Source organism: Loxodonta africana, chromosome 1, assembly GCF_030014295.1.
Source record: "Loxodonta africana isolate mLoxAfr1 chromosome 1, mLoxAfr1.hap2, whole genome shotgun sequence".
Lineage (NCBI taxonomy): Eukaryota > Metazoa > Chordata > Mammalia > Proboscidea > Elephantidae > Loxodonta > Loxodonta africana.
In genome coordinates, this window is record NC_087342.1 from 59,561,300 (window position 1) to 59,586,193 (window position 24,894).

Here is a 24,894-nt window from a genome sequence, read left to right on the forward strand (position 1 = left end):
CACGATGTCCTTCTCCAGGGACTGGTCTCTCCTGATAACATGCCCAAAGTACTTGAGACAAAGTCTTGCCATCCTTGTTATAGCCTTGGAAACTCCATGGGGCAGTTCTACTCTGTCCTATAGGGTCACAATGAGTCGGAATCAAAACAATGGCAACAGGTTTGGTTTTTTGGTTTGGATCCAGCCTTCCAAGGGTTTCTTAGTTTTTAGAATGTGAGAGGCCTGACTCAGCACTTTGTGGGCACACTAAGATTGAAATTAGAGAATGAAACAAACAAACAAAAAAAACTAAGCCCATTGCCATTGAGTCAATTCTGGCTTATAGCGACCCAATAGGGAAGGAGAATCAAAACCTTGTAAAGTGTGGCCTTTTCTCTTGTTTAAGGTGGTCCCTTGCAAAGTCCTCTCCCCATCGGGGGCCTCAGTGATAAATAAGACTGTGCCCATCCTTGTCCCCAGTGGCATCACTAGGGTTGGTATCACCCAGTGTGGTAACTCGTGATGTCACACCACCCATGGACCTTCTCCCGTACCAGACCATACAGAAGCCTTAGTAATGTTTTTTGTACTAATGTTAGTTATAAATCATAATTTCTGTGTATCACTCTTTCTTTTCCTCTAATTGTTACTTCATTCTCAAAAAGTTATTGATGTAGGTTCACAAATACTAATTACCACAATATTGCAGCTAAAACACCAGAAAATTTGACAAAATCAATGACTATAAAAACACTGGCAGCAATGAAAACAACAAGTGCTTAATGCATGTGCTGCGGAAACCAAGTCATTCCGGACATCATTGTAACCGGGTAATAATGATAGCTCTGACCAGGGCACTGAACACAAACCTACTGCCGTCGAGTCAATTCCGACTCATAGCAACCCTACAGAACAGAGTAGAACTGCCCCATAGAGTTTCCAAGGGGCGCCTGGCGGATTTGAACTGCCCAACCTCTTGGTTAGCAGCCATAGCACTTAACTACTATGTCACCAGGGTTTCCACCAGGGCATTAGAAGGTTCAAATAGTAAATTAGCATAGAGTTTTAGCCTTGTAGATATATCGATACATGGAAGCTGGGCTTATGAAAAAAGGTTTTTGTTATTATAACTAACTATAGGGATATAAATATAAAAAACCAAAACCAAACCCAGTGCTGTCAAGTAGATTCCGACTCACAGCAACCCTATAGGACAGAGTAGAACTGCGCCAAGGAGTGCCTGGCAGATTCAAACTGCTGACCCTTTAGTTAGCAGCCATAGCACTTATGCCACCAGGGTTTCCATATATATATAAAATATATATATATATATTTTTTATTATTTATTTATTGTACTTTAGCTGAAGGTTTACAGAACAAACTAGTTTCTCATTAAACAGTACCATTGTTTTATGACATTAGTTAACAACCCCACAACATGTCAACACTCTCCCTTCTTGACCTCGGGTTTCCTTTTACCAGCTTTCCTGTTCCCTCCTGCCTCTAGTCCTTGCCCCTGGGCTGGTGTGCCCCTTTAATCTTGTTTTGTTTTTTGGGCCTCTCTAATCTTTGGCTGAAGGGTGCACCTCAGGAGTGACTTCGTTACGGAGCTAAAAGGGTGCCTGGGGGCCATACTCTTAGGGCTTCTCCAGTCTCTGTCAGACCAGTAAGTCTGGTCTTTTCGAGTTAGAATTTTATTTTACCTTTTTCTCCAGCTCAGTCTAGGACCCTCTATTGTGATCCCTGTCAGAGCAGTTGGTAGTGGTAGCCGGGCACCATCTAGTTGTACTGGACTCAGTGTGGCGGAGGCCGAGTAAATGTGGTCCATTAGTCTTTCGGACTGATCTTTCCTTTGTGTCTTTAGTTTTCTTCATTCTCTAAGTACAGGGATATTTTTATACAAAAATTACAAATTTCTGCTGAAACAGTGCACAATAATTTTACAGACTTAGGCATTTTGGTGTCACCTCCTCCGACAGTGTCACCTGGTGTGGCCCCTTTAGTGACGCCACTGCTTGTCCTCCCCCCCCCATTCCGTCACCACAACCAGCAAGATCTCACAACAGGGAGGAGGAGGAGAGGCGGTTAAAAATGTCACGCTCCGCCGACTTGCACTTGAGCCTTTGCCACCGGCCTGTCCCTAACCCGCCCCCTCCACTCCCCTCCCCAGCCCAGCCCTGCCCTTCCCGGGGCGCTCCCTCCACCCCTGCAGGGAGCCGGGCCTGGGGCGGGGCGCGGCCGACGGCGCAGGGGGCGGGCCGAGAGCGGTGCGGGCGCCGGCAGGCTGGCGGGGTTTGAGAGCCAGTGTGAGCCCGGCCTCGGCGAGCGCGGGCCGGCGGCGGCAGCTGCACCAGCCCGCCACCCCGCGCCGCCCCACGCAGGTCGCCCGCCGCTCCGCCGCCGCCGCCGCCGCCGCCGCCGCCGGGAGGAGCTGCCCGCGCCCCGCGGGTGCGCACCGACCCGCTGCGCCGCACCATGCCGCGCATAGATGCGGACCTCAAACTGGACTTTAAGGATGTTCTGTTGCGACCCAAGCGGAGCAGCCTCAAGAGCCGATCCGAGGTGGGGCCGTTGGAAAGCCTCATTGAGGGGTGGTTTCTTGGGAGGAGGCGGGGCGGGAAGGGGAGGTGGCGAGCTGTCAGCCTCTGACATCGGTGGTCACCTTCCCTGCTTTGTGTGTCCGAGGCTGGAGGGCTTCGCCCTCACGCCACCCCGGCGAGGGAGAAGCCAGCGAGCCCCCTGCCAGGACTTAAAGGGCAGTGATAAAGGAGCCCAGCTCGGACGTAAAATTGTAAACATGTCCGACTGGGTGGGCAAGGGGAAGGTTACGTTGGAACTGGACCACAGAAGAGTAAAGATCAAATACTTGGCCAGTTGGTTTAGAAAGGATTGGGAATGGAGACGGTATATATAAAGAAAAGGAAACAGTGGAACCCGAGTAGAAAGGGAGAGAAAAACAAATCGAGATGCTTGTGATTTTGGCAGCGTCTCAATGCTAAGAGCTGCTGCTTTAGTATATATGGTGCAACAATGGATTTTCTTTAAGATTTTGAAAAATAGAGAACCTCCCAGGGCCAAAGTTCCCTTGCTGGGAGCGAGGCTTAGGGATCCCTTCCTCGTGGCAACTAGTTATCTACTGGAGAGCTCGCCGTCCCAGCCCAGGCCCAGGGCAGCAGACTGCGCCGGGGTCGGGGCGGGGGTCGGGGCGGGGGGTGACCGGGACGGGGCGGGGACGGATGGCCGAATTGAAAGTCTTAGGCCTTGTGCTCTTTCTGCCTTGATGAGACCAAAGCCTCATGAACAGGTGGAGACTGGACTGAAAATAGCCTGGGATGGGGGAAGGGGTGCCCCTGCTGGGACGGAGAGAGGTCACACACTGAAGGATAAACTAGTAGCACAGAAAGACAGAGTCGCCTAGAGTAGTGTGTGCTGGTGACCGCAGCTTGCCTGGTCTAGAGAGAGTTAGAGAGGAGAGGGGAAACTGGACACTGTCTGGAGCCGCAGGAGTAAACAGCACCGGGCTGAGCCAGCGCGCACACCGCTCCATCTGCCGGCTCCACAAACAAGCCCATAAATAAACCCCCTCACTGAAGAACCCTGCTGCCCGCTCCAGTGCCCAGGCCTGACTGCAGTGCCTGGTGCTGCCAGTCGGGGGCTTGTTTGGATTAGGAAAGCCGTGCGCTAAAGCCACTGACCAGAGCCAAGTCACCTTTTCCAAGCAGTGGGGTTGGCAGGCTGGAGCCAAAGGGATGGGGGGGGAGGGGGGGAATGATTAACCTTTATCACCCTAGGTTAGACAGCCCTGTGCCTGTCCTTCACCATGCCCTTCCAGGTGCTAAAGAGTAGCATACTCTTGTAAGAAAAATACTGCTTGGATGGCAGACCTGGACCCCCCGAAAAATAATCTGTAGCCAGCACCCAAGGCCAGACTAGAGGAGTTGTGGTCCAGTCAAATTTGGCTCATTGCGACCCAATGTGTGTCAGGGCAGAGCTTTGCATAATAGAGTTTGCAATGGCTGATTTTTCGGAAGTAGATTACCAGGCCTTTCTTCCAAGGTGCCTCTGGGGAGGGGGTTCAAACCTCCAATCTTTTGGCTAGTAGCCTGGTGCTTGACCTTTTGTGTCACCCAGACTAAGACATGAGGATTCTAGGCAGACTAATACTTTGATGGCTTCAAATGGACATTCCTAAATATTGGTTCAGTATTTATTTAGTAGAGAGAAACTCATTCTCAATAAAAATTGCATGTTGAAAACAAGAATTTATTATATGTATTTTCTGAACCAGGCAATATCTTGAGAAGATACCAAAATACCCAAACCATTTGCCACTGAAGTGACTACAACTCACGGTGACCCCCTCGTGTCACAGTAGAACTGTGCTCCATGGGGTTTTCAATGACTGATTTTTCAGTAGGTTGCCAAGCACTTCTTCCAAGGTGCCTCTGGGTGGCCTTGAACTGCCAGCCTTTTGATTAGCAGCCGAGTTTGCTAACCATTTGTAACCACCCAGCGACTCCTCTTGAGAAAATAAAGCATTTAAAATTAAGGTAATGGAATGAATTTCTCCTTCCCACGTCATGTATCCTTTGGTTTCATAACTTGGGCTGATTGCATCTATTAATGTTCGTGTCCTGACTGGTGATTGCACCTTGCAATCTACACGTGCACATTGCAGTGAGCACTCTGTGGCCTTGAGAAATGTTTGATATTTCCACTTTGGTGGGTGTTTGCCAACAATGTGCCTGGGAACCTGAGTTAACTGGCATTGCCTTTCCAGTTGATTTCCCGTAATGGTTTAGCTTCCTGGTATATCTGCTTACTGAACCACCTTTTCATGAGCCCCCGGTACAGGCCAGGACCTGGACTGGAGAAATCCCTGCCCCCTGGGAATTTCCCTGTGGTAGAACGATTACAGAAGGGTGAAGGGCCATGAGGCTGTTTACATGAATATATTCCACACTTTTTGAGCTACTAGGACTACAGAGATAAAAAAACATTGTCCCTCCACTCAGACTTACAATCTTCAGGTGAGATGGATATGAACAATCTATATAATAAAAGAATTGCTTTAATCAGTACCATTTTTAAACCAGTTGCAGTTGGTGTCAATTCTGACTCATGACAACCCCGTGTGTGTCAGAGTGGAGCTATGTGCCATGGGGTTTTCAATGACTGTGATCTTTTGGAAGTAGATTGCTAGGCCTTTCTTCCAAGATGCCTTTTGGTGAGCAGCCGAGTTTATTGAACGTTTGCACCACTCAGGGACTTCATACCATCCTTAGGCCATGGCAAAAGGGGACCCTGTCCTCTGACCGCATCCCTCCTTGCTGGGCAAGGTCTGTGGGGCTGTGGTGTTTTTTCTGGACCATGTTGTGGACACTCAGGATCCTGGATTTCCCTGCTCAGATACCTTTGAACTGATCCAAGGCCTGTATGGGCCTCTTCCCCTTTTCTTCCCAGGGCTAACCATGCTACTGGTATGCTCAGCTCTAACCTCAAGGAGTGATCACATGACAGCCATCTATGAGAATCGGGTGCGTTGACTTGCAGACTGTCTTGCAGACTGGGGTGTCCGTGTGTGCACATAAGGATTTGGGTGGGAAGAGAAGGGGCTGTGTGCTGATGGCTGGCTCCCTATGCCACCACGTTCTGGTGCAGAACTCTGAGGTGTCTGAGAATTGTGTATTTAAACCTGGCCTGCCAGGTCGTTAATGCAATTGTGCTTGTCAAGGCAGGAGGATAGAATATATTTTATTTAGCAGCCCGTTAGCTTGATTCATGTATTTAAACATTTAGAAATGTGGTAAGTGGGCCTCCATTTATATTTTGGCCCCCCAAAATGTGCTGTGGGGCTGGCTTTTATGGAAGTACGTGTAGAGAGCAGCAGACACGTGTTTTTGTGGAGGGTGGTAGTTTATCACTTTGTGTTCCCTTTTAAATCAGGCTTAACAGAATGGGAACTTGGAGGTGCTATATTTGGTACATTGACCAGCTGTTGCAGATTTGATGCCAAGTTTTGTTCCTGGGAGGCTGGAATACTTAAAATATTTATTGCTCTCAATGAACAACTCATCTGTTTCAGGGGTTGATTGTGTGTGTGTGTGCGTGTCTGTGTCTAGGTGGATAAAGTTGGGGAGGACAGTTTTGTTTCTCATTCATAGAATTAAGAACTGTGAAGAGTCTACACAGGCTGTAGGAATGAGGGCAGGGTTCATTGTCAGGCTGACCTTGTGGCTGAAGAGCTCCGCTTCCTGTGGACGGCTGATGGGTTTTGGAGCGCCAAGAGAAGCCTGTTGTGATCTCAGCTGGGTGCAGAGTGTAGCAGTTATCCTTATGCATCTTGGGAGGAGTATAAGAGTCATTTGAGACCAATGAATTCTAATTATTTTAAGACTTTGTGAAGCCAAAATGTTAGCGGGCCATTAGCGGCACAGAAGGTTGCAGCTAATAGACCCCTTTAGTAGTCATCCTTCAGAATATAGCTAGAACTTGCTTCACTGATGTAGAACCAAGAATCATAATGAAGGAAGTGGAGAAAGGATGAACTGCCAATATCCAAAAAACCGAACCAAACCCAGCGCCGTCGAGTTGAACTGCCAATGTATGTTTGTGCAGCCTCTCATTTCCCCTCACTGATTGCTGTTTAAGGTCAAAAACCAACCACACCAAGCTCATTGCTGTCGAGTTGATTCCGACTCATAGTGACCCTACAGGGTAGAGTAGAACTGCCCCATAGTTGAACTGCAGAAGAAAGGCCTGGCAAACTGCTCCTGTAAAGACTTGTTGTTTTTAGGTGCTGTCAAGCTAATTTCAACTCATAGTGACCCCATGTGACAAAGCAGAACTGCCCCGTAGGGTTTCCAAGTCTATAATCGTTATGGAAGCAGACTGCCACATTTTTCTTCCATGGAGTGGCTGGTGGGTTCGAACTGCCAACCTTTTGGTTAGCAGCCAAGTGCTTAAGCACTGTGCCACCAGGGCTCCTCGTTCATGGCCAGTGCCATCATATTTATGACAACAGTCACCCAGCAAGCCTTCAGGACAAGGAACACTGTGCCAGAAGCAAGAAAAATGAAAAGGCTAAGAGATCTGAGATGTCCCATGGTGTTTTCTGACATGATGCTAACTGCAAAGTTAAAGTTGTCTGAAATGAAAGAGAAAACAAGAAAGATCTAGATAAACACTGGGAGAAAATGATTATTGCTGGCGTACTGACTAAGCCAGGGTTACAGTGCAAGTAACCAGTTGCCATGGAATCGATTCCAACTCATGGCAATCCCATGTGTGTCAGAGTAGAACTGTGCTCCATATGGTTTTCACTGGTGTATTTTTTAGAAGGAGATCTCCAGGCCTTTCTTCTGAGGCTCCTCTGGGTGGACCTGAACCTCCAACCTCTCTGCAGCAGAGCACATTAACCATTTGCACCACCCAGGGACTCCAGGGTTAATGTAAATCCGCATTACTTCCGAAGCATAAGATTCACACGTGTGTTTCTCCTGCTTGCTAACCCCTGGGGAAGCATCCATTTGTGGTGTGCTCTGGATCGGTCAGAGTCAGCCAAGAAGACAGACAATGCTGAGTATTTAAATCAGAATTGAATGCAGGGAATCCTGACACAAGCCGACATGCCAAACAGGGTAGTGAGGCAGCCCAGAGATTGGCAACAGATAGTGGAGAGGGTCAAGGGGAGGGTGCCGTGGTACTGGAGCCTAAGGACTATGTCTTCATTATCTAGTGCTGCTATGCCAGAAATACCACTAGTGGGTGGCTTTATCAAACAGAAATTTTTTTTTCTCACAGTTGAGGAGGCTAGAAGTCCAAAAGCAGAGCACCAGCTCTACGGGAAGGCTCTCTCTCTTCTGGGGGAAGGTCCTGTCTCTTTCAGTTTCTATTCCCAGGTTCCTTGGCAGTTATGTGGCGTGTATCTTCCCATCCAAGGAGCCCTGCTTGGTGCTGTGATTAAGTGCTCAGCTGCTAACTAAAAGTTTGGTGGTTTGAACCCACTAGTTGCTCCATGGGAGAAAGGTATCTGCTTCCGTAAAGATTACAGCCTTGGAAACCCTATGAGGCAGTTCTGTTGCGTCCTACAGGGTTGCTATGAGTTGAAAATTAACTCAATGGCAATGGGTTTGGTGTTTTGGTTTTTTAAAATTGTTTTGTGCTTGCTTGCTTGTTTAATCTGCTCTTTTAGATCTCAAAAGAGATTGATTTAAGACTCACCCTACACTAATGCTTCCTCATTGACATAACAAAGAAAACCCATTCCCAAATGGGAGCATAACCACAGGTAAACCTGTTGTGGTTGAGGAACACCTGGTAGATCTGAACTGCTGACCTTTTGGTTGGCAACCGTAGCCCTTAACCACTATACCACCAGGGTTTCCTGAGCCTTGGGTAGCTGCCTGCAATCCTTGTAGACACATCCCTCTCAGGCATCTGCCTCCCTTCTCCCCCTGTGTGTGTGTCTGTGTCTAAGCTGCTCTTTTTATAACTCACAAGTGATTAGGTTTAGAATACCCCCTACTCTGGAATGATCTCATTTCATTATCAAAAGAAAACCCCTGCTCCCAAATAGCATAATATTTACATGTACCAAATAAGAAAAAAAAAAAAAAAGGCCGAAACCACTTGCCATCTAGTGGATTCTAACTCACGGCTGCCCCATGTGTGTCAGAGTGAAACTGCGCTCCATGGGATTTTCAATGGCTGATTTTTCAGAAGTAGATCACCCGGCCTTTCTTCTGAGGCACCTCTGGGTGTGCGTGAACCTCTGATCTTTTGGTTAGCAGCTGAGCCCTTAACTGTTTACACCACCCAGGGACTCTCATTTTACAGGTATCAAAAAGAAAAAAAGAACTACAATGAGATTCCATCTCACTCCAACAAGGCTGGCATTAATCCAAAAAACACAAAATAATAAATGTTGGAGAGGCTGTGGAGAGACTGGAACACTTATACACTGCTGGTGGGAATGTAAAATGGTGCAACCACTTTGGAAATCGATTTGGCGATCCTTAAAAAGCTAGACTAGAACCACCATATGATCCACTCCTTGGAATATGTCCTAGAGAAATAAGAGCCTTTACACGAGCAGATATATGCACACCCATGTTCATTGCTGCACTATTTACAATAGAAAAAGATGGAAGCAACCAAGGTGCCCATCATCAGATGAATGGATAAATTATGGCATATTCACACAATGGAATACTACGCATTGATAAAGAACAATGATGAATGCATGAAACATTTCATAACATGGAGGAACCTGAAAGGCATTATGCTCAGTGAAATTAGTCAGCTGCAACAGGACAAATATTGTATGAGACCACTATTGTAAGAACTCGAAAAATGGTTTAAACAGAGAAGAAAATATTCTTTGATGGTTACGAGAGCAGGAAGGGAGGGAGGGAGAGGGGTTTTCACTAATTAGTAGACAAGAACTATTCTAGGTGAAGGGAAAAACAACACACAGTACAGGAGAGGTCAGCACAACTGGACTAAACCAAAAACAAAGAAGTTTTCTGAATAAACTGAACGCTTCCCAGTGTTTGGGACCATGGTTTCAGGGGGCATCTAAATTGACTGGGATAATAAAATCTGTTAAGAAAACATTCTTCATCCCACTTTGGAGAGTGGTGTCTGGGGTCTTAAACGCTAGCAAGCGGCCACCTAAGATTCATCAGTTGGTCTCAACCTACCTGGAGCAAAGGAGAATGAAGAACACCAAAGACACAACATGATTATGAGCCCAGGAGACAGGAAGGGCCACATAAACCAGAGACTACATCAGCCCGAGACCAGAAGAACTAGATGGTGCCCACTACAACCAGTGACTGCCCTGCCAGGGAACACAACAGAGAACCCCTGAGGGAGCCAGAGAGCAGTGGGATGCAGACCTGAAATTCTCGTAAAAAGACCAGATTTAATGGTCTGACTGAGACTAGAAGGACCCCAGAGGTCATGATCCCCAGACCTTCTGTTAGCCCAACCATTCCCAAAGCCAACTCTTCAGACAGGGATTGGACTGGACTATGAGATAGAAAATGCTACTGGTGAAGAGAGTTTCTTGGATCAAGCAGACACATGAGACTACGTGGGCAGCTCCCGTCTGGAGAGGAGATGAGAGGGTAGAGGGGGTCAGAAGCTGGCCGAATGGACACAAAAATAAAGTGTGGAGGGAAGGAGTGGGCTGTCTCATTAGGGGGAGAGCAACTAGGAGTACATAGCAAGGTGTATGTAAGTCTTTGTATGAGAGACTGACTTGGTTTGTAAATTTTCACTTAAAGCACAAAAAAATTAAAAAAAAAAATAGAAAAACCCCAACCCGTTGGCAGTCAAGCGGACTCCAACTCACGGCATCCCTATGTGTTACGGAGTATACCTGCTGCATAGGGTTTTCTTGGTTGTAATCTTTATGGAAGGAGCTCTGATGGTGCAACAGTTAAGTGCTTGATTGCTAACCAAAAGGTTGGCGGTTCAAACCTACCCAGCGACTCCTTGGGAGAAAGGCCTGGTAATCTGCTCCTGTAAAGACCACAGCCTAGAAAACCCTATGGGGCAGTCAAAACTGACTCAACAGCACCTAACAGCAGCAACAAATCTTTACAGAAGCAGCTCACCAGGCCTTTCTTCTACAGCGCCACTGGGAGGATTCAAACCACCCACCTTTACATTAGCAGCTGATCGAAACTGCTTGCGCCGCCTACAAGGTACAGGTGTTAGGATTTCAACACCCTAACTGTCCTCCAGTTTTCTACCCACTGTCTTCCATTGGCCAAACCCAGCCAGAGACGAACCCTGGAAACGGAGCCTGGGGGGGCCAGACTCCCTGTGATAAGAACAGAGCAGACGCAGGCCGAGGAGTGGGTCTGAGGGCTAACAGGGACCTGCCTGGGTAGAAGAAGTAATTTTGACTCTGCTAACAGCCTATGGGAAACCCTAGTGGTGTAGTGGTTAAGAGTTACGGCTGCTAACCAAAAGGTAGGCAGTTAGAATCCACCAGGCTTTCCTTGGAAACCCTATGGGGCAGTTCTACTCTGTCCTATAGGGTCACTATGAGTTGGAATCAACTTAATGGCACACAGCAACAGCTGTACCCTGTTGGCGAGTGCCTGGCCCTAGCTCACTGCTTTCACTGAGGCCCCCATCCTGTCCGGGTTATTGTTCTGGGATTCCTGATAGCTGAGTTAGTCATAAATGCCCTGAACTTGGAGATGAAGTAGAATTAGAGGGCTCTCCCTCCAGCTGTTTGCAAGTTGAAGGAACAAGTGTTTCCACGTGTGAACATATGGCTGCCGTGCACTACTTCCCAGCAACTTGAAAGATGCTCGTAATTATGCCACCGCTGAGGAGGTTGAAAGGCTGAGGGCTGGTGGTATGGAGCTCACTGCAGGGTGAATCGGGAGTGTCAGCTTCCACGTGGAAGATGAGAATTGACTAGACCTGTGAAATGGGAAGGGTGTGTTTGGCAAGGAAGAGTGCAGCAGATTTTCCCACAAGGGAATGGTCCCTCCAGTGCTAGGAAGTGGGGAAAATACAACAGGGATGTGGTTTTTTAGGGCTAGAATGAACCAGGCTAGGGACAGAGGGTTGGCAGTGGGATAGCAAAGGCTATTGGAGAGAGAAAGGAAGCTTCCAATCCAGAGACTTGGCTGGATGGTCGAACATCCAATACCTTGTACGGACCTGGTATGGACTAAATTGTGTCCTCCTAAAATATGTGTTGAAGTCCTGACCCTTGTACCCATGGAGGAAACCCTGGGCGTAGCGGTTAAGAGCTATGGCTGCTAACCAAAATGTCAGCAGTTTGAATCCACCAGGTGCTCTTTGGAAACCCTATGGGGGCGGTTTTGCCCTGTCCTGTAGAGTCACTATGAGTTGGAATGGACTCAACAGCAGTGGGTTTGGTTTGGGTTTTGGTACCTATGGATGTGATCCTGTTTGGAAGTGGGGGTTTTTGTTATGCTAATGAGCGCATGCCAGTGTAAACCTGTTGCTGTGCAGTCAATTCCAACTCATAGCAACTCTCTAGGACAGAGTAGAACTGCCCCATAGCATTTCCAAGGAGCGCCTGGTGTATTCGAACTGCCAACCTTTTGGTTAGCAGCCAAGCTCTTAATCACTGCGCCCCCAGGGCTCCATTCCAGAGTAGGGTGGATACTAAACCTAATGGCTTCTGAGTTATATAAAGAGCAGAATCTACAAAGAGACACACATAAGGGGAAGACAGATACCATGTGAAGATGTTTGCAAACGAAGGAGCCAAGGAACGTCCGGGGCTACCAACAAGGCAGGAGTCAACATGGCTGAGACCCTGATTGGCCTTTTGGCCTCCAGAACTTTGAGGAAATGAATTTCCGTTCTGTAGAGCCACCACTGGGGGCGTTTGTGTTACAGAGCGTTAGCAAGCTAGACATGGCCCTTGAGGACGGTGAGGGGCCTGTTTCAGCATTTGCACCTGAATACAGCCTTCCGGTTTCTTCAGAACTCCCCTGTCTTTGGAACATGGACCTCTCAGAGAACCCAGGGAGCCAGGGTCATTCACCTCCTTTGTGTTCTTGCCCCAAGCTCTGGAAATACGCATGTACCACATAAAAGCAGAGTACTTACTTTCTTACGCCTTTTTTCTAATAGGTTGATCTTGAACGCACCTTCACATTTCGTAACTCCAGGCAGACCTACTCAGGGATTCCCATCATTGTGGCCAACATGGACACGGTGGGGACATTTGAGATGGCAGTGGTGATGGCACAGGTGAGATGGTTGGCTTTTTTTCCCCTCTGCTGCTCATACTGTGGGTGGGTTGTCAGGAGCCCACCTGGGCTTGTTCAGACACAGGAAAGAGAAGAGTGAGATGCTTTGGGTCATTCTGTACGGCTGAAATATTGCTGGAGGTAATTCTGTTCTCCCTCTTTTTTCAAGTCAGAAATTGAATGATGTCTGGACATTGCAGTCAATGGGATGGTCTATATACGCATCTATTTCTTCCTCGAACGTGCCAGTGGTAGCTTTAGACACCAGAGATAAAACAGAAGGTGGTCAACAGGACGAGTACCGTATTATAGAATATGGAGGTACCTTTAAAAGGGAGTCAGAACTGCTTTGTATGCAGTCTGTGCTCTAGCATTTATTATGTCATTGTTTGCTGCTGACATTGACTCATGGTGATCCCATGCCCAACAGAATGACACTGTCCAGTCCCGTACTATCCCCGTGATTGGTTGCGGATCAGAGTGTTGTGATCTACAGGGTTTTCATTGGCTGATTTTTGGAAGTAGGTCACCAGGCCTTTCTTGCTAGTCCATCTGAGTCTGGAAGCTTCTCTGAAATCTGTTCAGCATCGGAAGCCTCCACTGGCAGATGGGTGGTGGCTGCAGATGAGGTGCTTTGGCCAGAAACTGGACCCAAGTCTTCCCTCATGGAAGGCGATAATTCTATCACCGATGCCTTCATACATAATTGTGCAGAAAATATTTATTGAACGCTTAGATGCCAAACACCAGATATAATTATCTCTTAATTCTTGTCACAACTCCATGAGGTAGGTTCCTTTTACAGATGAGGAAACTCAGGCTCAGAGAGAGAGATAGGAAAGGTGAATTGCCCCACGGCACTCAACCAGGTAGAGCAGAGTCAAGATCCAAACCCAAATTGCCTGACTCCAGATTCTGAGGGATTTGCTTCTCACCTTATACTGACAGATAACAGCACAAGCTGGAGGTGGAAGACAGTCCCTGTTACCCAGTTTCCTGTTTAATTTCCTATTGGGGGAAGTTGCTAGTATCCTGGCCTTGGGCACAATAAAGGAAACACTCTTTGTGGGCAGGAACCTGTCTCAGGCATCTGTGCCTGAGGTGCAGAGCAGCTTACAAGTCTTAGACCCACAGTATTTGCCGTGACGTGCTCAGGGATGGTGTATCTCTTTGTGCTGATCATGCCTGCCCAGTGAAAAGATAAATCCAATTAGTTGGAAGAGCTTCTTGCTGTGTGGACAGCAAGCCTAACCACAGGAGGCACTGGGATTCATTATTAGCCAGTGATTAGAAAGAAAAGACTTTCAGACAAATTACGTACTCAAAAATGGAATTAGGGGGTGGTCTATCTGATCCCATGGGCGGTTATGTTGTCTGTCAGCTGTCAGGCCCCACCAAGCTTCCAGCCAGAGGCTAATAAATCAACTGCTAAAGAACTGGTATTTTTTAATTTTTTCTCCTCATCTTTCCCCAGCTCTGCTCTGTGATCAGCCATTGCTACTAATGAATGATGTACTAGTGTAAAAGCAAAACTCAGGGAGCAATAAGTAGCCTGGTTAATTCACATATCAGATTATTAACGACCAACTAGTTGCTGTTGGGTCAACTCTAACTCACAGGAGCCCCACGGGTGTCAGGGTAGAACTGTGTTCCATAAGGTTTTCAGTGGCTGATTTTTTGGAGGTAGATCACCAGGCCTTTCTTCTGAGGTGCCTCTGGGTGGACTCAAACCTCCAGCCTTTCAGTTAGTAGCTGAATGCTTAACCATTCACACCACCCAGGGACTCAGGAACTTACTACGTTCTTCTGGTTTTTGCAGGAAAGACTCCCTGTCAGTGAGACAGTGTGCACTGAAATCTAACCATGCGTGAGAGCTGGGCATTTCCACTTCTAGGAGTCGCAGAGTTAGTTAGTCCAGTTATAGAATTCTAGAATGGGGAATTTTAGATGAGGATTTCAACAGATCCAGAGAAGTTAGGGGACGTTGTCCAGGGGAAAGAGCCTGAACCCTGACATTGATTCTAGCCTTTACCCCTTAGTAGCCAAACATTTTGTCATGCTCCATTTCTGCGTAACAAAGCTGGTAATACTGTACAAAGCTGTTCAGAGAATTTAATGAAATATATGCAAAAGCACTTATACAAAGTAGGTACTCAGTGAATGCTGGGTGGGTTGATAGGTGTAGATTTAGGACTATGATTTATATAATGCCCTCCCTCAAGAATACCAACTGCCCAGTGGGTTTAGTTTTTAGCAAGAAGTATTTAGGTTGTTACTTGGAGAGCACTGGGTTTTTTTTTTTTACTTGGGTAAAACCAGATCCCAGTTCTCTTGACACCAAACTGTAAACATCAGTCAAATCACTTCTGTTCCCCTCTGTTCCACTTCTCTTCTGACATCAATTGCAGACACAGCACATCTTCCTCTGACCCTGACCACCGGAACTGGGTCACAGGTCACAAGTTAAAGGGCCAGCCCTGCAGACTGCCAAGTCTGCCCAAGACCTCAGATGCTTGGAGACTCCACCACACCCTTAGTTCTAACCTGCTGGCTACAAATTTGAGGTTTTCCCACTACTACTTCAGTATTCCAGTTGTAAACTCAGGGATCCCCAAGGCCTCCCCCACCATTTCTTATCTGCTGGCTCCCACTGTTCCCTCAGGTTCCATAATTCTTTAGGATGATTTGAAGAAACTCATGGAACATGCTATACTTAAGATTACAGTGTTATTATAGCAAAATGGATACAAATGAAGAGACACACGGGGAGAGGTCTAGGAGGGTTCCCAGTGAGGAGCTTTCATGTCCCAAAGGATGCACTACCCTCCACATGCATTGATGTCTTTCACCAACCAGGAAGCCCTCAGAGCATCTGTGTCCATGTGTCACATGATTGTCTTTCTAGCCTGGCCAGCCCCCACCTGAGTCATTTTATTAGCATAAATCCTCAGGTATGGTCTGGAGGCCTCAATACTTCAATGCCTGGAAAAATTCCAAGGTTTTAGAGGTTATCTCTCAGGACAGGAACCAAGGACAAAGACCAAATTTTTTGGGCAAATTTGATCTGTAAGCCCCGCAGTTGTGAACACAAGAAAAAACCTTTAGGTTTAAGTAAGAGCTTGGCTGCTAACCAAAAGGTGGGCAGTTCAAATCCATCAGCTACTCATTGGAAACCCTATGGGGTAGTTCTACCCTGTCCTATAGGGTCGCTATGAGATGGAGTCAACTCAATGGCAGTGGGTTTGGTTTTGGTTTTAAGGTTAGATAAGCAGAATTTTGTCTAATGCGGCCCTTCTTATTGGCAGGGGACCTGCTGTGTTTTTTCCTTTTATCACCATCTGTGCTGCCCTTGGCCTAACTCAAGTGTGGGCGGGAGCTGGAGTGGGATGGGACAGGGCTCTGAGACCTCTGCGTTATCCTTTTCTGCCTCCTGGCAGAGCCTCCAAGCCCTGAATGCAGTAGCATCTAATCAGATTAGAATGGCAGGCACGGTTTTATGATTGCACAGGGTACAGCTTTGTCTGTTTTTAGCTGCTAGGAGCATATTCAAAGCAAATTAAGTGTGAATGGCAGGAACACACAATGCGTTTATACTGTTGGATCACAACTACCATATGGGCAAGGGGAAGAGGGCCCACCTGGCTTCTCACTCTAACGATGCTGTTTTGTTTCCTAGCACTGCATGTTTACAGCCATTCATAAGCATTACACCCTGGATGACTGGAAGCTCTTTGCAACGAAGCACCCAGAATGCCTGCAGGTAGGACTATAAAAAAAAAAAAAAGGACTATAGCCAAGTTATAAATTGCAAATGGTGCAGGGGAAAGAGGAACATCAGGGTCGTCAAAAGGATTTGACTTGGCAACAGGTAAACACAGAGTCCAGAGAGATACGTGGGGGAAGAAAGTGTTGGTTCCCTAGCCCTACATCAATGCCAGGGATTAGCTGAAGAAACCTGTATAGTACTATGAAAGTGCTAGTATTTACCTGCAAGAAATATCTGTGTTTTCCCTTGAAAGATGAAGTATTGTATCGCGAGAGTTTAGGGGGAAGATCTGTTTTCTTCTAGGTATTTCAAGATGAATCTAGTCTGAACACACCTTTTAGTTGTAAAAAAAAAAAAAATTTTTTTTTGGTTATAACAGGTTTTATTTTTAAGTTGAAAAAAATGATATACCCACTAAGATGGCTATAAACTGAAAGAACAGACAATAACAAGTGTTGACAAGGATGTGGAGAAATTGGAACCTTCATACACTGGCGGGATTGTAAAATAGGGCAGCTGCTTTAGACAACACTCTGGCAGTTCCCCAAAAGATTAAACACAGAGTTGCCATGTGACTCAGCAATTCCACCCCAGGCATACATCCAAAGAAAATGAAAACATAAGTCCTTGCAAAAACCTGTACACCAGTGTTCTTTGCAGCATTGTTCACAATAGCCCAAAGTGGAAACAACCCATGTCCATCAACAGATGAATGGATAGATAAGATGTGGTATGTCCATAGAATGGATGATTTTTTTAACCATAGAAAGGAATGAAGTACTGATAACTTGCTCTGCCATGGATGAACCTTGAAAACATTTTGCTGAGTGAAAGGAGCCAGACACAAAAGGCCACATATTTTCTGACTCCCGTTTGTGTGAAATGTCCAGAATAGGCAAATCCATGGAAACAGAAAGTAGATTAGTGGATGCCAGGGGTTGGGAGGATTGGGGATGAAGTGGGGGGAGGGGGGATAACTGCTAAAGGATAAATGAGATTTCTTTTCAGGGTGATGAAAATGTTCTAAAATAGACCATGGTGGTGGACACATACCTCTGGGAATATACTGAAAGCCGTTGAACTGGGCACTTTGGATGGATGAACTGTGTAGTACCCGAATTACATCTCAGTAAAGCTATTACTAAAAAAAACAACAAAAGAATAAGTTTTAAAAACAATAACAAATCTCAATACAACAAGCCTGACTTTGCTGCCAGCATATTGCAGTGGTTTCGGAACCAATGTCTCAGAGGAGCTTCCCTGCATTAGAGACATCCTTTTCCAAACACAGGTTGTTTATGACTCGAAAACAACTTCATATCATATTGGTTTTGAGGCTATACTTTTTTGTCTTGTTGTTGTTGTTGCTTTAGTTATATGTGAATTTCAATCAATGAGAAGGTGGTTTTGGGGATAAAATAATTCTGGGACAAGAGCAAGCCCTTCTTCATTTTTTCCCACATTGTGTTCAAATGAATTATAGATCTCCTCACCTTCTTTCCCTCTTCCCCAGAAGCTTAGAAAAGTTTGGGGAGCAATGGTTTTCTGTTGTTGTTGTTGTTATATCTTCAACTTCTTAGAGGGGGATTTTGGCAATGTGTTGTTAATTGGAACCTTAGCCGTCATTACCAAGTGATCTAAAATGTCTGATTCCATTTATGTGAAATGTCCAGAATAGGCAAATCCCAAATGAAAGACTAACTTAAAAGGGAAAATCTTAAGAACTCCGTAGTACTGAAAGAAACTAGCCAATCTGGAGTTCAACTTACCAAACTTTAACAGAAATGACTAGGAGAATAAAAAAGGTAGCAAAGCTCTCATGGGAGGAGAAGAAGGCCTGGATTGGGTTGCCATGTGGCAGGCTATGAATAAAGAGGAATGAATACACAGAGAGAATTGAAATATGCATATATCATGTTCGTAGCTACATTGCTGTGAGTTTTAGGAATACCAGAGGATATTAAAATACATTCCTCATCTGTGGCTTAGGATTTAGAGATAAGAGTTAAAATCTAAACATTCTCATGAAAGGTGGGTACAGTCCCATTGTATAGTTTCACTAAGATATGGATTACTGAAAACAAATCCTTTCTGTTCTTGTTGGGTGCTGACAGGTCAGTTCCAACTCATAGCAACCCTAGAGGACAGAGTAGAACTGCCCTATAGGGTTTCCAAGGAGTGGCTGGTGGATTTGAACTGCCAGCCTTTTGGTTAGCAGCTGAGCTCTTAACTGCTATGCCATCAGGGCTCCAAATCCTTTCTAGAAGGGTGGATTTTCAGAGGAGGTAGAGGGGCAGGGTTCCAGCCTGGATGCTGTGGAGGTTAGGGGGCTAGCACACTGAGGAGGGTGTGCAGGTTTCAGATCTAAAATGAGTACAGTGCAGTTTAAGATCATTTTAGGCTCGTTTGTTCTTACGCATTGGGAAATTTTATCCCTTTAATGAGAAAACGGGGACTTGGAGCTCTCAGTGCAGGTTAAGATCTGCATGTCGTGTCAGTATTCTGTTGGAAGCAAAAAAGAAAATAGGACAGAGTTTTCTCAGAGGAGTTTTTGACATCTCCTTCTCCCTCCTCCCCATCCCCAACAAGATGCTCAGGTTGAAGACCACAGCTTTGGTGTGAAGAAGCCTGAGTTGACTAGTCTTTCCTTGTTCTTCCTGCTTCTCTTTTTCTCCAGGAAAACTCTTCCTACCTTTCCTCCGCTATCCTTCCTTGAATCTAGTTGATTTGACACATTCACACCAGTGGCTCCCCATTTCAGAATTCCACCTGGAGAATTTGAGAAAATGAAATAAAAGTCAAGGACCAGCATGGGGTGCTGCAGGCATACCCGCTCCCATGTGGAGACCCTGCCCCCATGCCCCCATGCCCCCATGCCATGTACAGAAGCCCACTGAGAAGACTCTGCCTTATGGTCTGGGGCCTGGGGAGACCATTTGGGGGATGATTTAAAAAGGGGAGAAGGGTGACGCTTAAAAAATGCAGAAAATGGAGTCTGCCAATAAAACACCACTTTCTATTTCCCTCTAGAATCCTTTTATTAAAAATAGTCTGTGATGAGCTCCCAGCCCCTCTCTCACAAGGCCTTCCAAAAGCTTCAAAAAACAGATGATAAAGTGTGGTACAAAAGAGTAGAATGCCTTGGGGGTTAAAAAAAAAAAAAGGGCCAAGAACCAGGTTTCCAGAATATTGAAGAATGTAGGAAAGACTCTGTGGCTGAGTGCCAACTGTAAGGATATATGTAATTTAACGATGGGGAACATAACAGAATTAAAGTTTCGATGATTTAATGAGTAGCTCTCCTCTGCCTCTGCTGTTGTGCGTGTCCACTGTGCGTGTGAACAGGCTAAACCTCAAAGGTTCACTGTACTGTCACCAGATGAGGTGAATGGCTGGAGGCAGGTTCTGACTTATGAACACCACCACTAATGTCTGTCCTTCTTGGTTTCTTTGACACAGCATGTAGCTGTGAGTTCGGGCAGCGGGCAGAACGATCTGGAAAAGATGAGTAGCATCCTGAAAGCTGTACCCCAGGTTAAGTTTATTTGCCTGGATGTGGCCAACGGGTATTCGGAACATTTTGTGGAGTTTGTGAAACTTGTCCGTGCCAGATTTCCAGAACACACCATTATGGTAGGTATGGAGGGACATTCTCTACGTGGGGACACACAGCAGGAATTTTCAGTGTGTTGGGCGTGAGCTATGTTCTCTTCAGAATGTCTGGTGCCATCTTATTTGAAGACTAGTTGAGGACCCTAAGAAAAAGGACTGCAGCTATAGAAGATTGGACAACTTGCTCTCCTCTGTAAAAAATTAAAATCCAGATCATAGGCTGTTGGCTCCTTCTCTTTGCTTAATATTATCAAGTGTTTCTTACCGTGTGGCTCTGTCACTCCTCTTAATGAAGAGTATATTTTAAAGCTCGAAAACATATAACTGGGTTTCAGTTTGACATGTTTTTGTCTTTTGTGTTCCATCTGGAAACCCTGGTGGTGTAGTGGTTAAGTGCTACAGCTGCTAACCAAAAAGGTCGGCAGTTCGATTCCCCCAGGCACTCCTTGGAAACTCTATGGGGCAGTTCTACTCGACGGCAATGGGTAGCGGGTAATGCTCCACTCCTATTTGGTAGTAGAGAACTCTGCTCTAAGACTTAGAATCTACAACATGAACTTTTTGCAACAGTCAACAATTGATTGCAAATTTCTTGGTGTGTTGTTTTATCCAGAACCTTTGTTTCTAGACTCTTCCTGCCTTCCTATATTTCCCTCATTGTTAGCACCTTCACTTTTTTTCACTTGTTAGAATGTGTACCTGTTGCTGCTGGGGAAAGAGGGAAAAAGGTGGAGTCACATAATAAGGAAGTAGAAACTCTAGGGTTAATGTTGGGCTCTTGAAAAACCTATATTGTGATTATACATGTCTTTAGCAGCAGTTGGAATCTACCACCTGTTCCTTGGAAACCTTATGGGGCAGCTCTCCTCTGTCATATAGGGTTGCTATGAATCAGAATCGACTCAGTGGCAAATGGGTTTGGTTTGGTTATTGTTCTTAGAGCCCTGGTGGTGCAGTAGTTAAGTGTTCGGCTGCTAACCAAAAGGTCAGCAGTTCGAATCTACCAGCCATTCCTTGGAAATCTTATAGGGGAGTTTTACTTTGCTCTGTAGGGTCATTATGAGTAGGAATCAACTTGACAGCAACAGGTTTTGATTTTATAGTTGTTGTTTTACAGTAGGCTGTTCACCTAAAGGCTAGCAGTGTCTCTGTGAGACTAGGAACTGTAGGTGGAACAAATCAAGGCCCCACCTCTGACACCAAATATATATTGATCAATCCAAATCAATTTATTGTCCATTCCGTTCTGGTCTGTTATACTTCTGTTCTGACATCGGTTGCACAGGCACGCAGCACGTCTTCCTCTGACACTAACCACCGGAGCTGGGTCAGAGCTCACAACTAAAGCCCACAACCCTCCAGACTGCCAGGTCTGCCCAAGACCTCAGACACCAGCCACAAGCTTGGAGTCCCCACAACACCCTCACTTCTGACCTATTGGCTACAAATTTTGGGTTCTGCCACTACCCCATCAGGACGCCAACTGTAAAAATGGGAGTCTCCCTCACTTTTGACTTCCTGGCTACAAATTTGGGAGTTCCCCCTACCATCTTGGGATATCAACTGTGAGCTCAGGGGTCCCTAGACTACCTCGCTTGTGACCCACTGGCTCCCACTACTTCCTTGGGTTCAGTAATTCACTAGGAAAACACAGAAATCAGGAAATCTATACTTACAATTACTGTTTTTTTATAGCAAAAAGGATACAAATGAAGATTTGCATAGGGCCAACTCTTAGAGGGTTCCCAACTTGGAGCATCTGTGTTCCAAAGGATGCGCCACTCTCCCACATGTATCGGTGTCTTTCACCAACTAGGAAGCCCATGGAGCTTCCATGTTCAGACCTTTATAGGGGGCCTCACTACACTATATAGGCATGATTTATTGAACCATGTCCCCCTCCCCTGAGGTCCCCTGACGCTATGTGGTGAGTCTTTCTATTCTAGCCAGCCCCAACCCAAGTCACCTTATTAGCGTAAAACCTCAGGTGTGGTCTGGAGCCCTCTGAGATAACCAAGACACTTCAATTACTGGGGATATTCCAAAGTTTTAGAGGTTATCTCTCAAGGACCAAAGACAAAGACCAAATTCTTTGGGGAAAGTTAAATTCTTTAACCCACAAACTATGATGAAAATTTACCACAGATGAGGAATCTCAAATTCTACTTTGTTCTTACATTTTGGAATTTTCACGAGATCACACCAACATTGTGGCAAGCTGGGATTTGAGCCAGATTGGTTTGAATACAAAGTCTAAGCTTTGCCCATGACCCCACACTGCCCCTTGAGACTTGCTAACGCGCCTGTATTAGTTACAAATCATCACAAATTATGTGGCTTAAAACAACAGAAATTTCATGTCTCACAGTTCTGGAGGCTAGAAGTCCAATTCAAGGTGTCAGCAGGGCCACACTGTCTCTGAAGGCTCTGGGGGATCTATTCTTGTCCCTCCCATCTTCTGGTAGCCCCAGGCATTTCTTGCCTTGTGGCAGCATCGCCCCAATCTCTGCCTCGGTCTTTACATGACCATCTTCCCTCTGTGACTCTCTGTCTCTGTGTCTATTCACCTCCTTGTTAGAGGAACACTAGTCATATTGGATTAGGACCTGCCCTACTCCAGTGTGAACTCATGTTAGCTTAACTAATCACATCTGCAAAGATGCCTTTTTCAAATAAAGTCGTATTCACAAATACTGGAAGTTAGGACTCGAACTTATCATTTGGGGGGATACAGTGCCTCCCCTCCCCTGTCCTTGTTAACCTTAGTGATAAAGCTCTCTTCTTCATTAGACAGCATGTGTACAGCCCATATCCAGCTTTTGATTCTGCAGTGGGGAAGTTGACCTTCTTACGGGCTTGTGTTGGAAGGTCATGGACTTACCCTCTATCATGACCCAGCACTGTGGAAGCATCTAGTTGTGAATCCCCAAACAGATCTTCTGCCACAAACTCTCTGTGGTGAATTTTTCTCTCTGAGCATGTAAATAGGGAACAGAAAGCTGGACTCCCAGGAGGGCAGAAACCCCAGCTCCCAGCTGGGGACCTGGTGATCCATAAGCAGCCTTTGGTTTAAATAAATATAATTTCTGTGAAACTAAAACCCATTGCTGTCAAGTTGATTCTGACTCATAGCGACCCTGTAAGACAGAGTAGAACTGCCCCATAGGGTTTCTAAGGAGCGGCTGGTGGATTTGAACTGCCCATCTTTTGGTTAGCAGCCAAACACTTAACCACTTCACCACCAGGGACTAAAACAGTAAAAAGAGCTTGAAAATATTTGGTGAGTAGGAGAGGAGTCCTTTGTTTATTCCTTCCTGAGTGTAGGAGATAAAAACAAGCCAGAGGTTGTTGAAGTTCCTTCTTATCTGAGGTGGACTTAATCAGGCTACTTGGAACCCCGGTGGCACAGTGATTAAAGCAATCAATCCTGAACCAAAAGGTTGGCAGTTCGAAACCGCCAGTGGCTCTAAGAGAGAAAAATGGGGCAGTCTGCTTCCGTAGTGATTTACAGCCTTGAAAACCCTATGGGGTCACTGTGAGCCATAACTGACTCTACGAAGTAGGTTTTTCGGCTTGGGATGAGGCCACTTAGTGGCTCTTTTTTTTTTTCTAATTTATTTTTCAAAATTGTGATATGTGATATACATACGGAAAGTTGCATAAACATGGACAGATTAATAGAAAATCATAAACACCACTTTAGTGTATCTATACTTGGTCACTTGGTGGTTAGGACCACCTGCACACAGAAGCCCCCTATTCTGCACCTTAGAGGAAGGTACCTTGTGACCCTGGGAATCATTGCTTTCCTTGCATGTCTCTGGTTTTACCACCTATTTATGCATATCCACACAAGCCATTAAATTTTCCCTATTTTTGAACCTTAAATAAATGGTAAAGAGTCCCTAGGTGGTGCAAACAGTTAATATGCTGGGCTGCTAACCGAAACGTTGGAGGTTGTAGTCCATCCAGAGGTGCCTTGGAAGAAAGGTCTGGCAATCTACTTCCAAAAAATCAGCCATTGAAAACACTATGAAACAAAGTTCTACTCTGATACATGTGAAGTTGCCATGAGTTGGACAGACTTGACGGCAGTTGCTTTGCGTACGTAAGTCCGTACATATGTATGTATGTATTATATTATACACACACACACACACACAGCTTGATTGATTTTAAGGAATTAGCTCATGTGATGGTGGAGACTGGCAAGTCCCAAATCCACAGGTCAGACAACAGGCTGGAAACTCTGGCAGGATGTCTGTGTTACAGTCTTGAGGCAGAATTCTCCTCCTGAAAACCAGTTTTTACTCTCCAGGCCTTCAACTGATCGGATGAGGCCCACTTACATAGTGGAGGGTCATCTGCTTTACCTCAGTCCAACTCATTTAAATTTAATCACATTTGAATACCTTCACAGCAACATCTAGACTAGTGCTTGATCCAACAACTGGACGCATCAACCTAGCCAAGTTGACACTTCAAATTAATCATCACAGACCTCCAGAGCCTTCCCATGAAATGCTCCAAACAGCTGGCCATGATGTTGAGTTCACAGCTGACCCTGCTGAGAGCCCAGGCCAGCAGCCTGTTGTGTAGCCCGGAGTGCTTGTGTTCTACCCCTCGGGTACAAAGGACAGAGAGGGTGGGCAGTGCTAGGAAGGAGACAGAGGAGGCCCAGGGAAAGGGCTTTATTCTCAGTGCAGAACTGGCAGATTGTTGGAGGGTTGAGGCCAGGAAGGGCAGCCACCAGCAAGGCCCCTCCAGCCACGGTCGGCT

The 24,894-nt window shown here is 46.0% G+C and overlaps 1 protein-coding gene and 1 long non-coding RNA gene across 5 annotated transcripts in view; one reads left to right on the forward strand and one right to left on the reverse strand.

Moving 5' to 3' along the window:
• The first annotated feature begins 2,382 nt into the window (after positions 1-2,382).
• Positions 2,383-24,894, forward strand: part of GMPR (guanosine monophosphate reductase) — a 55,089-nt gene continuing 32,577 nt past the window's right edge. Inside the window, exons 1-5 of one of the 4 annotated variants that reach the window (XM_064281021.1) lie at positions 2,445-2,541; positions 5,443-5,516; positions 12,619-12,738; positions 16,414-16,497; positions 19,963-20,136. In XM_064281021.1, coding sequence (XP_064137091.1) covers positions 5,451-5,516; positions 12,619-12,738; positions 16,414-16,497; positions 19,963-20,136 — 444 coding nt within the window. In that variant the 5' untranslated portion in view covers positions 2,445-2,541; positions 5,443-5,450. Of the gene's footprint in view, positions 2,542-5,442; positions 5,517-12,618; positions 12,739-16,413; positions 16,498-19,962; positions 20,137-24,894 lie in introns of all 4 variants that reach the window. The other 3 variants (XM_064281030.1, XM_064281018.1, XM_064281023.1) reach the window with 3 other exon arrangements.
• On the reverse strand, positions 16,605-19,372 carry LOC135230684 (uncharacterized). The gene is made up of 3 exons (XR_010321266.1): positions 19,196-19,372; positions 17,557-17,644; positions 16,605-16,837 (listed from the first exon to the last, which is right to left on the reverse strand). It is a non-coding gene; the product is annotated as an uncharacterized LOC135230684 (long non-coding RNA).